We start from the raw sequence: 16,367 nt of genomic DNA, 5'->3' as shown, positions 1-16,367 counted from the left end.
CAATAGTCATCCCACTGTCGGTAACTTAGTCATTTGGTTTCTGTATTTGGTGACTTTTCAGACAAAAAATATGGAAAGAATGATAATAGGCTAAAAAAAAAAACTGTGATTGCTTCGCCGCTAAAGTATGACGAGGCTCCTTTTGAAAATAACAACCTTTAAACATGTAGACACATTTCTGTATTAAAAATGTTTATTATTGGTCTGATGTAGTATTGTAATTTTAAATATCATGTTTTAATTAGCTGGAAGCAGAAAATCAACATACTTACCAAAAATGAAGTCTTGAAAGCATCATTTCGAGTGGAATTAATCTATGTAATCTGTCTCACTTACTGAATTAAGTTCCTGATGTGAAGCCATCAGTATGGCAACAGAATCAAGGTGCCACAGGTCAAAGTGTCAAACAGATTGAAATGGTTTTGTGGGACATCAAGATAGTTGTGCAGAAATGAATGTTTCCAAACAACGTGACTAACAGTCAGACATGTTAAAGGAGAGTTTTTCCTCTCCACTGTCACTACGTGCATGCTCAGTGTGAGGGAATGCTGCAGAGTCAATGACTGGATGCAACCTGGTGGGTCAGGTCAGATTTCACACTGTTGCTGTCCAACGCGCTGAGACCGACCTGTTGTTCTCCTTGCAGGCGGAAAAGACGAAACTTCAACAAGCAGGCAACGGAGATCCTGAACGAGTATTTCTACTCACACCTCAGCAACCCCTACCCCAGCGAGGAGGCCAAAGAGGAGCTGGCTAAGAAGTGTGCCATCACAGTGGCCCAGGTACGAGCAGATCAGAGGCTCCCCTCACCCCCCGCTGTGGGACAAGGACCGTTTTAACTGAAGATGCTGTCAACGTCCGGACCACTGACCTAATACAAGGTTCACAGGCTGTTTTGGATACAGGCGGCTCTTCTGTTCTTCTAGCTGTTCTATTCATTAAAACAGATATGGTGTAAATATGCCTTATCATTTTTACAGTTTTCAAAAAAACTGTAAAAGCTCATTCTGAGGTGTGACAAGGTTCCTTTAGTAGAAACGCAAACTGCACATCAAAATGCCCTCGTGAGTTTAAATTGAAGTTTTATCCTTAGTCAGTCCCTGCAGGAAGTTGAGATGGCAAATATTAATACAAATTCATTCATCATTCATAAATTTTGTGCAAACTTGCAATTTCACAGGTCATCGCTACTTTCCTGCATCCTGACCAATCATCTTAATATTTTCTGAAATTCCTTCTTTTCTGACCAATCACTGCAACTCACGGGAATTTTGACCAATCCCCTTCGTACCATTCTAATTTAACTTCCTATGACACGTCATCTCTTGAAAGCAGAACCTGGGAGATGAAAGCATGTGTGATACTAAACATCAAGGAAACATTACATTTTTTTTTATTAAAACCATTTCAATATAATCAGTATTGAAATGGTTGAAATGAAATATAATCAATAAATCAGTCATTTTAAACCACAATAATCACAAAAACGCACCACATAACACACCACACCACAAATCTGAGGAATTGCTCAGTGCAGTATAAGTCAGATATGGGGGATCTGAACCACCTTCATCTAGAGAGATTTACTAACAATGGAGTTACAGCTAAAATCACACCTTGCTGAAGTATCACATCCTTGCACTTTATCATGTTGTCTCGCCCAACTGCGATGTACAATTAAAGAAATCATATTTTCAAACTTAAATCAATTAACTTTATTTATACCAAGTCAACTTTCTTGCCAAACAGGAAATTTTACACAAGCACGCAATAAATATAAATATAACATGTTTAAAAGTCACTCATTGTGCAATACTTTAAAATAATAAAGAACACAAAAACAACAAAATAAAAACACATTGTAGCCTCATGAAGACGAGGTAAAAAAAATTACACGGATAAGAAAAGCAAGGTTAAACTATGCTAAATTTAATTTTGGAAACTTATGACCACAGGAACCAAACTTGTTTTATAGAACTTAGTTTTACAGTATGTTTGTATCCAAGCTGCTCTTATCCAGGTCTTATCCAGGTGTTTATATCAATATCCATTGATGTTATGACCAATAACCAGTATTTACTGATATTTACTGATATTGTATATTTATTATATCTCATTACCCATTCAACACCTTGAAAAAAATGTTGAATGTAGACACATTTCTACATTGTGTCTTCAGCGCTGACTTCACCACTGCTTCTCTGTTTCAGTTAAACTCCCACAATCCTTTGCTTCATTACCATCCTTGTCACATGACCAGACTTCTCCCGTTCCCCTTCTGAAACAAACGGCAACAAGATGGAGACAAATATTGGTTGCTAATATTGCCCCAGTTTGATTACGTTTTAAAAAATGACTATCATCTACTATTTATTTGTGTTGATATATTGTGCATCCCTAAATAATGCGCATTATTATTGTTAACATGAATTAACATGAAAACGTAGAAGGGATATTAATACCTTCACAAGACATTGTAACTGGACTTCTTCTTGAACAAAGCAATAACAATAGTAGCTACAAAATAACCAGCATCCTGGAAACAGCACAGGTCCACTCTCCAATGTCTGGTAGAAAGAATCACATGGGATTTAGGACGAGTCTTTTAATTGGGAGCTAAAGTAGCTGCTCCATCCTTCACATCCAGTCATCACTGCACAATTCCAACTAAAATTCCACAAAAATAGCCACTAGCACAAGGCAGCATTAGCTTTTCTAAAGCTGATAAGTCTAAGACAGAAACCTGAGCTTAAATAGTGAATATTTAATACTTGTCCCATGTTAATCCAGTCCCATGTTGACCTACTGTAACTGTTATAGGAACTCATCACACGACTAAAGACATCTGAATTGTGCCAAAGTTTGTGGCATCACACAATTGTGAAGTATTTAAAAATCCTGTTCATGTTTTTTTGTTGTTGTTGTTTGTGTCATCTCTACACTTCAGCAACTCCACTTGTTTCAATCCTGTGAGAATTGATAATAAGGAAAACAATGACAACGCCAAGGTAAACAGCAGTTTGTGTTGTGAATCCATCATGTGGGAATGGATTGTTTTCTCAGTTGCTTTCATTAATTTCTACCAAATGATCTAAGGATGCAGCTGGGCTCGACGGTGGAAGCTGCTCGGTAGCTCGGTGATTTGTGGAGTTTCAGTTTCTTGGCTATAACAAAGGAGAATGTTTACCTACTCTGTCTATTAGAAACTTTGGAGGATTGATTTGGTTTTCATTTTAATGTTGTTTATCATTAGGGCTGGGATTACCCCCCTGGCTTCATCTGGGAGTCCATTAGCCGTAATGGGTGTTAGCGGAAGTTGACTGATTGGTGCTTGCGTGACTTCTGATGATAGCTGCAGTCATGGTGACATAATGAGACTGTTATTGGCAATCATTCCATTCTGGCACTAATGCAGATTCACAGCACCAGTCTGTGCAGCCCGCACTCCTGACAGTGGCTCTCTGCAGTGTTCCACATGCCATTAAAGGCCATTCAAGCTAAACACTATTCTTTAAAGAGGCTCTGTGTGGCTGTATGTCTGGAGAAGTAAACTTTCTTCTCTTTTTTTTCTCGTTCCTGTCTGCTCAGGTTTCCAACTGGTTTGGGAATAAAAGAATCAGATACAAGAAAAACATTGGTAAGTTCCAAGAAGAAGCCAACATGTATGCTGCAAGAACTGCCGTGAATGCGGCTAATGCATCCTCACATGGAAGCCAAGCAAATTCACCCTCCACTCCAAACTCTGCAGGTGAGACAGGAAGTCCCTGGCTCTGCTGGGGTTAGACATATACTTCCTCTCTGTCCATCAGTGTAACACATTTAAGGCTTTTATTAGTGCTGATGCTGTAACGCTCCTTTGTAAAGGACTAAATAGGCCACTATTCTACATAAATTATGCCCATCACATAATTATGCACTGTTATTTCCATAAATAGACTCAATGCTTATACTCAGCAAGTATTATTAGTGCCTACATCTGCTTAGTATGGCTCTGAGCGATGTGGAAAAGAGCTGTTAGAGTTTAAGCAACCTGAGCCCTCATGCAGTCTCCATGTCCTTACTGTCATTTCTACTTGCTCTCAATTAATCCTGTGTGCCCTCATCACTGTGTTAAATGATTTCTAATGGCATTCGAAAGATACGTCTGGTAGTACAAATGGCCAAAAACTCTGATATATGGACAAATGTGTCGGCACCCCTGGTAATAATGTTTAGCAACCCTTAAAAATGATTTTACCTTTTATTGCAGTAGCACAAACTCACCTTATACTGAAGTACAGTCATAAGAAATATTTGTTTTTAAAAGGACAGTGTTAGGTAATTATGTTACCTCCAGTTGTTATAAAGAGGCTTAAATATGACTTAAAAGAAATCTGACTTCATAATTTAACACCTTAAAATTGGGCTTCTGTCTCTTTAAGAAGCTCCTGTTCTTTTTGAAGCGCCGCCTTCAAGAAGTCATCATAACATCGCTGCTAACCCTTTAACAATGTTTTACTGGTGTTTCACTGAGAGGTAACTTCTATAATGAGCTCAGTAGTTCCACCAGGTGTTTGCTAATTGCTGCTGACTAGTCTGAAGGAGCTGAGTGGAGAGTCTTGGGGGGAGGACTGCTCTTTGAGGCAGAATTTTGGAAACTGCAGCTCTGAGGAGGAGCTGCGTCTCCACCAGGCAATTTATGCAGGTGAATGGTTGCCATGGAGACTAAAGGATTTCTCACACATGCATTAAAGAATCAAGGTAGCACTCCAGGTATAATGTAATTATAGCATGATGCAAAGTTCAAAAAAGTTGATTTTACATAATACTGTTCATTTAATAAAATCACGTTTACCACAGTTCTTGGAACCTCGGCTGTTTAATACATTCGTACAAAAATCAAAATGACAACTCTAGGTGTTAGAGGTCTTAGGTTCTAAAAGATTTTGGAGTGTAAAATAAGGTACATTTGAATGACTTTGCATAACTTCAGTAGATCTGGGGTGTCCAAAGTGTGGCCCCAAAGGCCATTTTCAATGATGGCCCCTGGCATGAGTTTTTGTGCCACACAGCTGCATTTCAACAAAGTCAAAATTCATGAGTATTTCAAAGAGTTCATGATGCCACGCACTCAAACAAAGATCCCAGGGCCTTGAAAAGAGACTAACCCACAGCATGACAGATTCTCCATCGAGCTTCACAGTGGAAGTGAGCTACTTTCATCCCTTTTCTCCAGCCAAACGAACTTGGAGTGTTTGTTGCTTTAAATCCAGATCATACTCTCAGCGAAAACACACGGCCACAGATAACACCACATGTTGATATTTGTCATGGTAGAACAGAAAATATTTAATTTTTTTCTTGGATCAATACCAAACATCTAGTTGGTGTGTAAACGATATTGTAATGATTGCTATGGAGATTTAGTGAAAACAAGATGCAGTTTTCTAACAGTGAGGCTTTTTTTTTTTTTTTACTTTGCTTTCCATTTGGAACATACATTAGCCCCCGTGTAAGAACCTAATGTAAGTGGCTAATGACTGATTTAGTCATACTATGAATAAAAAGCCACAGATCGCTAAATAGAAGTTGGAGAAGCTGATCGCCTCATCAAAAACTCCATTTTAAGAATGGCTTTGTTACATTTACTTTAAAGGAACTGTATGAGTGTAATGACTGTATCAGTAATGACAGCAGTAATATTGGTAAAAATCAATGAATTCTCAACATGGGATTTTTTTTCCCCACTGTTTAAATCTGCCTAAATTACATAAACACTTTTCATTGCTGAATTATACTACTGCAATAAAAGATGAATTTGTTTTCAGATTTTTAACATGTCTTTATTGGGGGTCCATACAAATGTATATGACTGTACTCAAACATATAGCAGATAAGGGAAATAAAAAATAAAAAATGGCCACCATGAGCCAGCCTGAGACTGAGAGCTGCTTCCATGTTTCCTATGGAGTATCACCACATTGGGTTCTTATCAATATCGTTTCACCTTCCTCTCTCCTTGTAGACACAAGTGAAAAATGATAGTCCCCTTCTTCATATGTCCATGAAGCCACTTTTAGTTCACACAGGATAAAATAAATGTGACTGGCCACGGGAACACCAGGAACGATTTTCAGTGGGAGCATTTTGAGTTACAGATTCTGAAAGTTTAGAAGCTTTGTAATGATGTTAAAACACATAAAAAAGAAAAAAAAATGAAGAAGATGTGGCCATTTGAATGTTGGCGCTCATCAAAAGAGATCAGTGAGAAAACAGGTGTCAAAGTTTCAGAACACTGTCCAGAGACCTGCTCAGATCTGGAAACAAGCCTAATTCAAACAACGCTTGCCATTTTAAAACCTCCGGAATTGCTATTTAAAGCATGGCAGGGTTTTTTATGACTTCATACAACAAATACTATTTCCTCAGAAGTTGGAAGTTTTTATGTTTATTCTCCATTTCTGTTCTAGTGACTGATTCCTGGTTTTGCTTTGGTGCATTAGCATTAGCGTTGCTAAGTTGGAACATAGCAATGCTAATGTCTATCTAGATCTGTTCTTATGACAGATATGACAGAATGTGATAATTTTAAAAATGGTATGAAAAAAAGAAATACTGGACTTAATTTTTTAAAGCTTTTCTGAAGATGTTTAACTGTTAGACTTTATGACGAGTGAAAAGTGGTTTCCTAGCTCAGCCTAGCATAAACAGGGAGCTTTTCTATATAAGTGACAGAAGCCTGCTTTCACTCATATACTATGGATCAAATGTTAAAAAAAAGTGTTTGTTTGTGGTGATAGAAGACTCTGTCAGTGAGTCAGTGATAATCACAGCCGAAGAGAGCATTTTCCTGTTCTATTTCCTGTTTGCCTAACAAACAGCCTGCTCCCTCTGTGTGTAACATTAACGTTAAAGCCTAGACTGTCCCTGTGGATATTTCTCCTGGCTCAGCAGCTCTGATGTCAGCCAGCTTCTGCTGCTTCTGCTGCTGCTGCTGCTCACTAACCTGTGCATGCTGCTTGAACGGCTCGTCTTGCTTCTCCTGCTGGCTCTCTGTGATTCCACTGCTCCCTCTCTCCTTCCAGGTTCTGCTGGCTCTTTTAACATGTCAAACTCCGGGGACTTGTTCATGAGCGTGCAGTCTCTCAATGGGGACTCGTACCAAGGGGCTCAGGTGGGAGCCAACGTGCAGTCGCAGGTAGGGCCCAGTGCTGGACAGGAAATAGGCTCCTCCACTGCTTTCATTAGAACATACATTACCTTACTGGTCCTCTGCCTGCAGTTATGACGTATAACGCAGTTAGTCCTCACTAAATCTATGAAATATATTCACTCCAAGCTGTGAATAAATGATTAGATTATTAGGGTTTGCTTTGGGGTTAAGGTGCAAGATGAATAAAACATGTTTGAAATGTTCTTTGTACTGAAAAATGTTCCAAGAACTATCAGGGTTGATAGTGACCTGTAGTTATTGTGTTGGTTATTACATATTCTTTATTTGACTGATTGATTTTATTTCAATGTTACAGTGCATATTAATGAACATTTAATGTTGTGGTAAATAACATTACCACAACATTAAATGTACCGAGTATAGCAGAAAGCTACCTTCCATCCGTGGTCCCATAAACCTTCCAACACAAAATACAAACATTCATACAATTATATATATATAAAATTAAGAAATAAAGTAAAAGCTAATAAAAACTACATGTAGTCGGGGAAAAACTATTGTCAGAATACTATGAAGTCATGTTTTTTCTGCCACCGAAATAATAACTAAATCATGTTCCAAAGGGTCTAGATGTTCAGAATATTTTCTCATTATTAACTTGAACCTTTTGGAAATATTTTCTATTTCACCACAAACTTCAATGTATTTTATTGGAAGGTAAAAAGATTATAAGTTTAATTATTGCTACAAATAAAAATCTGTAAAGTGTGAAGTGCATTTGTGTTAATCATCCCCTGAGCTGAAACCTTGTAGAGCCACCTCTCACTCAGTCTGCTGGTGTGTAGCTGTAAATGCTCCGTCCTGCTGCTAGGTGGCGCTCCAGCCCAGTTTCTGGTCTTTTGCAGCCTTCGTATCCAGCGTTGCTTTGCATTTAGCTCCATCTATCCTCCCATCAATTTTGTCTTACTGATGGAATCCCCACAACATGATGCTTCCATTACCATGTCTCACAATGTGGACGGTGTTTTCAGGATCATGTGTGATGTTAGTTTTCCTCTGTTCCAGTTCACTTTCAATCTTGACCTCGTTTTCCCAGAGAACCTTCTTCCACATGTGTCCTTTGTCCCTTATAGGACTGCACGATTTAATGAAAATATTGCCGTGGCGATAATGTTGGTAAATATTACGATGACGATATCTGGTTCGATATACTAGTACTTTCCTGTCTTTACTCTGTCTGACCTTTAGCATTTTTGGCAATGTTATTCATGTCCGGTGTGAGCGTTTGCTGCTGAAAGTCTCTGAACAACTGATGTAAAATTGCATCAGAATGAAAACTACAACCTAAGAGCTCTTCACATATAGAGATATAATAAAATGTAAGGCCTGTTTCACAACAGAAATGTATAAATAAAAGTTCCATATCATATATAGCTCTTCACATATAGTAGCCACTTCACTCCAAACAGTCCTCTGCAATTTCAATATTGTGCCTGCTGGTATTGCGATGGTGATATCTTTGTGATATCGTGCCTATATGACCTGTGACGTCTTAGTGGGGATGCACCGATTGCATTTTTCTGGCTGATCACTAATCTTTAAAAAGCCTGACCTTCTGATTCTGATTTTGACTGAAATGGTGTTTGTGACTGAAATGTCACTAAACATAGAAACAAAGTCACTAACTTGGAAACAGTGGGGTGACTGTTGTTAAGCGGGTCTGCCAGTTAGTCCTCTCTCATAGCAGAGCAACAGTGACAGTTGCTGCATTTCCATTTCAAATGTGAGCAAAACTTTGTCATTATTCCGCTAATGTTGAAAGAACACAATTTTGTAATTACTGTGTTTCCATTAAATAAGAAACACAATCGAAATCACACATGAATAAGTTAGTTCACGATTAGTCATTAAAAAAACCATGCAGCTCCATCATCCTCCTATCACTTCCTGTTGTCTTCTTTGTCTTTTCCTCTAGTAGTGACCTATTTGTTGATCACGTGATTCGTGTGATGCGAAAAAAGTGTTGAGTTTTGTGTTTTGTGAACTACATGATACTACACTAACTTCAATATGGTCGAAAAAAATACCTCCTTGTAGCTCAAAAATGTTTTACAGAACAAGGTGAGTTTTTTAAACAAGCAAATTTATTTTTGTATTTCTAATTGGTGCAATTTCCATTAAATAAGAAACACAATCGAAACGCAAATGGAAACGCAGCTAGTGACAGATTGTCCGACTTTCTTATGGCTTCCTTTCAATAGTGACTTTATTCTTGTCAATCTGTCATAAAAACCAGATTTTGGAAATACCCTCCTGCCCCCCTCTACCAACTCCCTTGTGTTGCCTGTCAGTTCCTTATGGGTTTTATTTAGGTGTATCAGAGTAAAGGGGCTTAATTGAAATGCACTCAACACTTCCAGAAGTTTCATTTGTAAAATCATGAATCCTTTTTCCTCCACATCTCAACAGATGCACTGTTTTGTGTTGGTCTATCCAATAAAGGACTATTCCCAATTCACTGATTCCTCAATCAGACAAAGAATTATGTTTTCATCAAGTAAATATTTCATCATGTATGTAAATATTTCCATTTTTTGCTAGCAGAAAGTGAGTACTTGTCTTCGTTGAGCTGTGTTTGTCTGTTGTCTCCAAGGACAGAACCCTGTAGAGTTGCTGTCCCTCGCTCTGATCTCTGGTGATTTTTCGTGCTGACGCTGACCTTGCTCTGTCTGCTGTTTGGGGATGTTTCAGGTGGATACCCTTCGCCATGTTATCAGTCAGACAGGCGGATACAGTGAAGGACTCACAGCCAACCAGATGTACAGTCCGCAGGGCATCAACGTAAGCAACCTCTTCCCCTCTTCTCTCTCCATGCCAATTATTCTGACGCCACGGGGCTCACAATGCCACTTAGTGGGACTTGTCTCAGCTCCACGGTAACCCATTTGATTGGCTGCATATCGCACCGGACACACACACGCACACACACACACACATAAACACATATGCAGAGCCTGTCACGTCCCATCAGACCCGTCCAGACACCTGCTGCCCCCCACCCCTGCCCAGGTGACACCTCCTTCCCTCCACCTGACCCGCTGTTAGCCTGAAGCTTCCGGTAAAAATAAAAGCTCTTTCTGCTGCTGCAGCGGCCTCCTCGTTCGCCACAGGGGTGTGTTCTGGTCTTGTTTGTCTTATTTTGCAGCAGAGTTTGGGGTGTGGAAGTGGGGGGGGTGGGTGGGGGGGTGTTAGCTGGCGGCAGCAAAGAGTAGGAAAATTCACAGCGACAAGCCGTGTCGTAAAGGGGAAAATCGATAAGACAGACACAAGGAGAGCAGAGTGTGGGCCTGGGACAGCAATCCAAGCGCATTGCTCAGATCATGTTCCTGTCTCTTTAATGGCCCTGACAGCGAGCCGAGAGGACGAGGACGGTCACCGCCTCGCCTCGCCTCGCCTCCTCCGCTGTCGCCGTCCTGCCTCACTGGCCATATGATAATCAGACGAAATGTCTCCCGCATAGAAAAACACGGGCTGCGTATTCAAATAGGCTCCCCGGCTGCTGGGAGCGGCCGCCGCAGCCGGCTGCGCTAACCCTGAGAGGCCGCTAACGTATTCAGGGCCCGCTCCCTCCCAGTCCTTTGACCTCTAACATGCAGTTCTCCTTGGACGCCTGCTTGCTCTACCACATCTTCCACATCCTCACTGCCACACTACGCCGTGTTCTGCAGCGCTGCGGCCTGTAGAGAAGCCCCGCGATGCATAATGGAGGAGCAGGATATCTGTCAGCCAGGCTGTTGGTCTGTGATTTATGTAGCCATGGCTTGGAAGTTAGAGGAGGGGGGTCTGCTGCGCTCATGCTTCTTCTTTACAACACTTCATTTTACCCTTTTTTTTTATTCTGGTATGAAAGGCAAATTTTTCTTTGGGTTTTTGAAACAGGTTTTGTTGTATTTTAGTTCCTTAATCAACCCAGAGTGTATTCCTTAGATAATTTGCTCCCTGTTATTCTGTCCCTGCAGTTTTTCACAATTTCATGCAATATCAATAGATCCTCACATTTTTTCACACTAATTCATAACTGAGTTTATTTCAAATATTCTGGAAAAAAGTAGTCAAAAACATTGGATTCAAACAATGCTAACTCCCACCTGAAAGTGGCAGTATTTCTTACTTTTACTACACTGCTGCCACAGACTTATTTAATGTCACGTGATCAATATGGAGAGAAACAAAACTCAAACTATTTAAATTCTTTAAGGAATAAAAATGTTTTTCCCACATCGTTGGAAAGGGTCTAATGAGGAACTGATTGCATAAACAATCAGGAACTCCTATTGGGACTGATTAATAAAACAGTCAGCTTCACTGCATGGTTCTTGTTCTCAAGGAAACTTATAGTTTACCTATTTTTAAATAAAAGATGTCTGATGTTTTCCTTACTGTCTAAAAGTCTTGAAATATTCATTTTAGTGGATCACATTTTCTGATTTGATCCGTTTCTGTCAAAACATCTGTTTGATTTGATTCTGGTTCTGGCAGTCCTGACAGTATAGTTGGTGTTTTTATGGATGCAGTTAAAGTAAGGTTGTGTGTCTTCTTAAAAAAGTTATTAATAACTAGGGGTGCAGCCATAAAATGACCCTGGTTTGCTTAATTTTGGCTGATATATAAGCTGATCTCATGTGCATCCATAACCTAGTGATTTTGCTGCTATATTTATTGTTTATTCAGACAAAACAAATCAGTATCAGCCAAATTCTGAATCGGCAGGTGAGGTTTTTTTTTTTTTTAAAGATCAGTGATCTGCCAGAAAACTTCAAGTTTCAGTTTTACTCATCTAGAATTTTTCTATTTAATTTGATAGTTTTAATCATTTAAACTATTTTTTTCTCTGTGGAACAATGTTAGCTTCAGTTAGAATTCCCTGTTATCTGTTAGAGGTTTATCTAACATAACATAACATAACATAACATAGTGTCGGAACGCCCACTTGTGCCCAAGTTTCAAAAGTCCAGCTGCTGATTTAAGATGAAGTTGAAGTTCATCCTTCCATCCACTCTGTGAGGTGCAGCAGCAGCACTGGCACCACATTTCTGGTCCTTCTCAGTCTGCGTTGATGTGAAACCTTCTCGCTCCTGACAGAGAACCAACATCCACCTTTTCTGCCAGCTAGAGCTCTCAGATATCCAGTCAGAATTATAGCAGAAGTTTGTTGATAAAAGGGGCAGTGTTATGTAAAATGGAATTTTTTGAGCTTCACATCATGTCGTAATGTTTTTCACTCATCAGAGTGATTCTGATGACTGTTGCCTTGATTCTTTCATGGAAGTTTGAGAAATCCTTTAATCTCCACAGCAACCATTCAGCTGTGATAAACACCTGGGTGGACATAGCCCCGCCTTCAAGGTGCAGCTCCTCCTCAGAGCTGCAGTTTCCAAGCTCTTCATAGGAGCTACTTCTTTGTGATTTTATTTTATTTTTTTAATGTTTAAGGGTTATTAGGTGAGCCATGTTGTGATGCCTTCCTGAAGGCGGAGTTTCAGAAAGAGCAGGAGTTTCTTAAAGAGACAGAGGCCTAATTTCAAAGTGTTAAATTACAAAGTCAGATTTCTTTTAAGTCATATTTCACTTAATAGAAATTCATAATGACTCAAAGTAACATATCTGATTGTGCTAAAAAAATACATATCAGTCTTTGAAAATCAGGTGGAAAGTGATGCTGAATGATATATCGATGGGACAGTATGCATAATTTTGACCCCATTTGTTGTTATTAAAGTTGCAGAATGATTTTTACCTGTAAATATTTCCATAAGTGACTGACTGTCCTTTGTGTGTGTTTGTGTGTCAGGCTAACGGAGGCTGGCCCGACGCTCCCACCCCCTCCTCAGTGACTTCCCCCACAGAAGGACCAGGAAGCGTTCACTCTGACACCTCCAACTGATCCTCCGCTCTCCGACTCCCACCCACCGCTCTCCTCCCCCCCACCCCCACCCATCCTGCAGGACTGGATGTGACTCGAGGCAGTCGGGGTCTGGGGACAATGCTTCCACCATTTTTGTAGTTTTTTTTTCCTCTTTCTGTCTGGACCTCCTCAGCAGCTTCGCCAGCCTGCAGAGAGAACTCACGTCTGGGCTTCACAGTTTGTATATTTTCCACTCGATGTCCAAGTTGCCTCTTTGTATTTCACTTTCTATCATGAACTCCTACTGTCCGCTCCCAGCCCACCGAGTGGCCACATGAAACACACTCATGCTACCTCTGGTTTCAGCTCCAACACAGCAAGCGATTCAACTGCTCCCATTTAGCATCATCGTTCCTGCAGCCTGATTGTTTTTACAGCTCCGTCTTGCCAAAGTTCAGCCCTGGAGGTGAATTTGGGTTCAGTTTTAATCTCGTTTACTAACATCCTGCAGAGATTCATCCCTCTGAGCTTTTCCGCATGCTCTCTGCTTACAACCACAAACCTCACCGGGTTTTGATTGGATTTTATGTGATTGACAACAACAAAAAAAAGTGCATGAAAAGAAAGAGGATGAAAAATGTGGATATATGTTACACATAAAACTTCTAGAAACAAGTAAAAATCTGATAAGTGCGTCATGAATTTACAATCTATTCAGCCTCCCATGTTTCAGCAGAACAGGAGTCAGCAGCCTTTATTACATTAAGAGACATTTTTGTCTTCGGTACAACTGAACAATGAAGCTACACGACCCTTCAAAACAAAATTACCATTTTTTATCATACCTTTATTTATGATTTTATTTTTTAAATTAAAAAAAAACACTACAACTTATTTGAAAATCATAAAATGGAAATTAATTTAAAAAAAATTAATAGAACCTTCAAATTTTAGAAAATTTCTTAAAGGGGCAGTGTTGTGTAAAATCAAAGTTTTTTTAGATTTACATCATGTTATATTATCATCAAAGACACACCTGGAGTGGTGCTTTGATTCTTTCATGCTTGTTTGAGAAATAATTTAATCTCCATGGTAACCATTGAGCTGTTCAAAACACCTGGGTGGACCTACCTCCGCCTTCGAAACACAGCTCCTTCTCAGAGCTGCAGTTTCCAAGCTACAGACCTTCTGGTACACAAAGCACAACTCCCTGACTCAGCTCCTCCATACTAGCCAGCAGTAATTAGCAATTAGTGGACCTGAGTATTTGCTGAGCTTTTTATAGGACCTTCTATGCTGTCAAAGTGTTAATAGAGGAGCCATGTTGTGATCTTGTGTTGGTTTGTGGTTGTAAAATGACAAAATGTGAGAAAGTATAAATAATTTTGGAAAGGACGGTTTGTTGAGTCATGTAGTGAAAAAGTATTGAAGTACTTCTGTCTCTGCGATTAACAGACTGAAATGACACAAATTCAGACAAATGTCCAGCCGCATGCATAAATCCAGGAAATAAAAAGAATCAGAAACTACAGGGATGTTTCAGCAGGTCAATATGACATGAAGCACAACGCCGCCTGCTGATTGGAGGATAGAAATGGGAGAGAATATAACGCTAGACATGGAAGTAAATCAGGCCAAAAACTGCTGGTAACCAAATCTGTTTTGATGCATGTCCACACATGATCAGAGCTTCACCTTGAGTAAACACCGGACAGATTTTGTGCCAAATATTGAGCAAAAATCATTTTTTCTACACATAACCCGGTGAAAAATCAAAAGCTGGAAGAATCAGAAATATTTGGCACAGATAAGTTTCTTTTTTCCTCTTCTCTGTTCGTAAAGAGACAACACTTACCAACGTGCGACCTTTTATTGTAACGTTTATCATCTGAGCCGTACATGACTAGCCGATGAAAACATGAACACTACTTTGATACCAAAAACAATCGGATGAGCTTTAGCAGGACCAGTGAGGGAGGGTCCTGTGTTCAAAGCCAAATAGATGCAGTGTGAACACAGAGAACCCAGAACCAAACGCACGCCGCTCCCCTGCTTGCACTTCCTGATGAGATCTGCGTCTCTTTGGTTTGTTTTGGTCTCAGCTGCGTCTGCTCTGTCTGTACGTCAATCAGCCCAACAGCGCTCTGTGTACAGTATGTAGATATGCACCTCTTTCACATCTTTGGAAATGGATGGTTTTGTTCTGTTGTTATGCACTCAGACCACAGACTGAAGCCTGCTGTCCTGACCTGCTTTTTAACGGACATCTTTTTTATTTCTTTTCTTTTTTTCTTTTTTTTTTAACCCAACGGATCTTTAAATTTGGTCCTCAGAAGTCACAAAATGTTTTGTTTTTATTCTTATTTTCTAAAGATGTGTTTGTATTTATTACACTTGTTTGAAATCGTGGATTTCAGAGCTCCAGCGGTGGAGTCTTCACACCAAACCAACTCATTGGGATGACTGTGACCCCCCCACCCTGCCCCCTCTCACCTGCAGGGTGGGGGGGGGGACAGAACCTGCCTCACTCATGTCTTCAGAAGGCATCGGACAGAACTGACAAGAAGGCATCGGACAGAACTGACAGCGCCGGCCATGCAAGGAAAACACAAGAACTGTTTTTTCTTCTTTTTTTTTTTCCCAAAGAAGGCGCAACACTTCTTTTCACATTTGCCTGTCAAATATTACCGAAGCTTCATGTGATGACGCTTTTTTAGTTTTGGGATATGAAAGGAAGAAAAAAAAAAGAAGAAGACATGGGAGGAAAAAGGAACAATTTGTAAAACATGAAATGTTTTATTTGTTGCATGTCTTTTTGTTCTTCAATAAAATAACGTACTGCAGTGTTTTGGATGTTATACCGTCTTTTTTTTTTTTAAATGAGGATTTCAGAGTGAAACCGTGGAACCTTTTTCTTGATGGGTTTTAACTTTTAAGATCTCTGATTATGTTAAAAAAAATAGAAAAAGCAAGTATCAAATGAAGAAATATTGTCTTTTTAATCACAAATCAAACCTGTTTGTCTGTCAAGAACATTAGCTGGAAGGTGAGGGGGGTTTTCTGCTCTTTATTTGTACTGGCAATGCGTACTCCAAATAAATCAGGGGGGTTTTGTTGTTGCTTACATTGACGTTTTGTCGTTTTTCATGTGTGGTTGGTACACTGTAAAAACTGCTGGGTTATATCTTTAATCCTATTTTTTTTATTTGTCGTGTCTGGGAGGGTGGCACTCAGGATTGCTTTGTTGCCACGTAGAAGCTCCAACAGATTTACTTTCACAAGTGGAGCATTACACACACACACACACAC

The 16,367-nt window shown here is 39.7% G+C and overlaps 1 protein-coding gene across 3 annotated transcripts in view; it reads left to right on the top strand.

Moving 5' to 3' along the window:
* The window catches only part of LOC103139833 (pre-B-cell leukemia transcription factor 1), a 79,976-nt gene extending 66,243 nt beyond the window's left edge, over positions 1-13,733 (top strand). Inside the window, exons 5-9 of one of the 3 annotated variants that reach the window (XM_016672757.1) lie at positions 647-782; positions 3,589-3,637; positions 7,065-7,177; positions 9,905-9,994; positions 13,005-13,733. In XM_016672757.1, the coding sequence (XP_016528243.1) occupies positions 647-782; positions 3,589-3,637; positions 7,065-7,177; positions 9,905-9,994; positions 13,005-13,097 (481 nt within the window). In that variant the 3' untranslated portion in view covers positions 13,098-13,733. Of the gene's footprint in view, positions 1-646; positions 783-3,588; positions 3,749-7,064; positions 7,178-9,904; positions 9,995-13,004 lie in introns of all 3 variants that reach the window. The other 2 variants (XM_007554674.2, XM_007554676.2) reach the window with 2 other exon arrangements.
* Positions 13,734-16,367: the final 2,634 nt, after the last annotated feature.

The sequence above is a fragment of the Poecilia formosa genome, unplaced genomic scaffold, assembly GCF_000485575.1.
Source record: "Poecilia formosa unplaced genomic scaffold, Poecilia_formosa-5.1.2 Scaffold65, whole genome shotgun sequence".
Taxonomy (NCBI): domain Eukaryota; kingdom Metazoa; phylum Chordata; class Actinopteri; order Cyprinodontiformes; family Poeciliidae; genus Poecilia; species Poecilia formosa.
The sequence above is the reverse complement of the archived record's forward strand: the minus strand, read 5'-3'. Positions and strand labels throughout refer to the sequence as shown.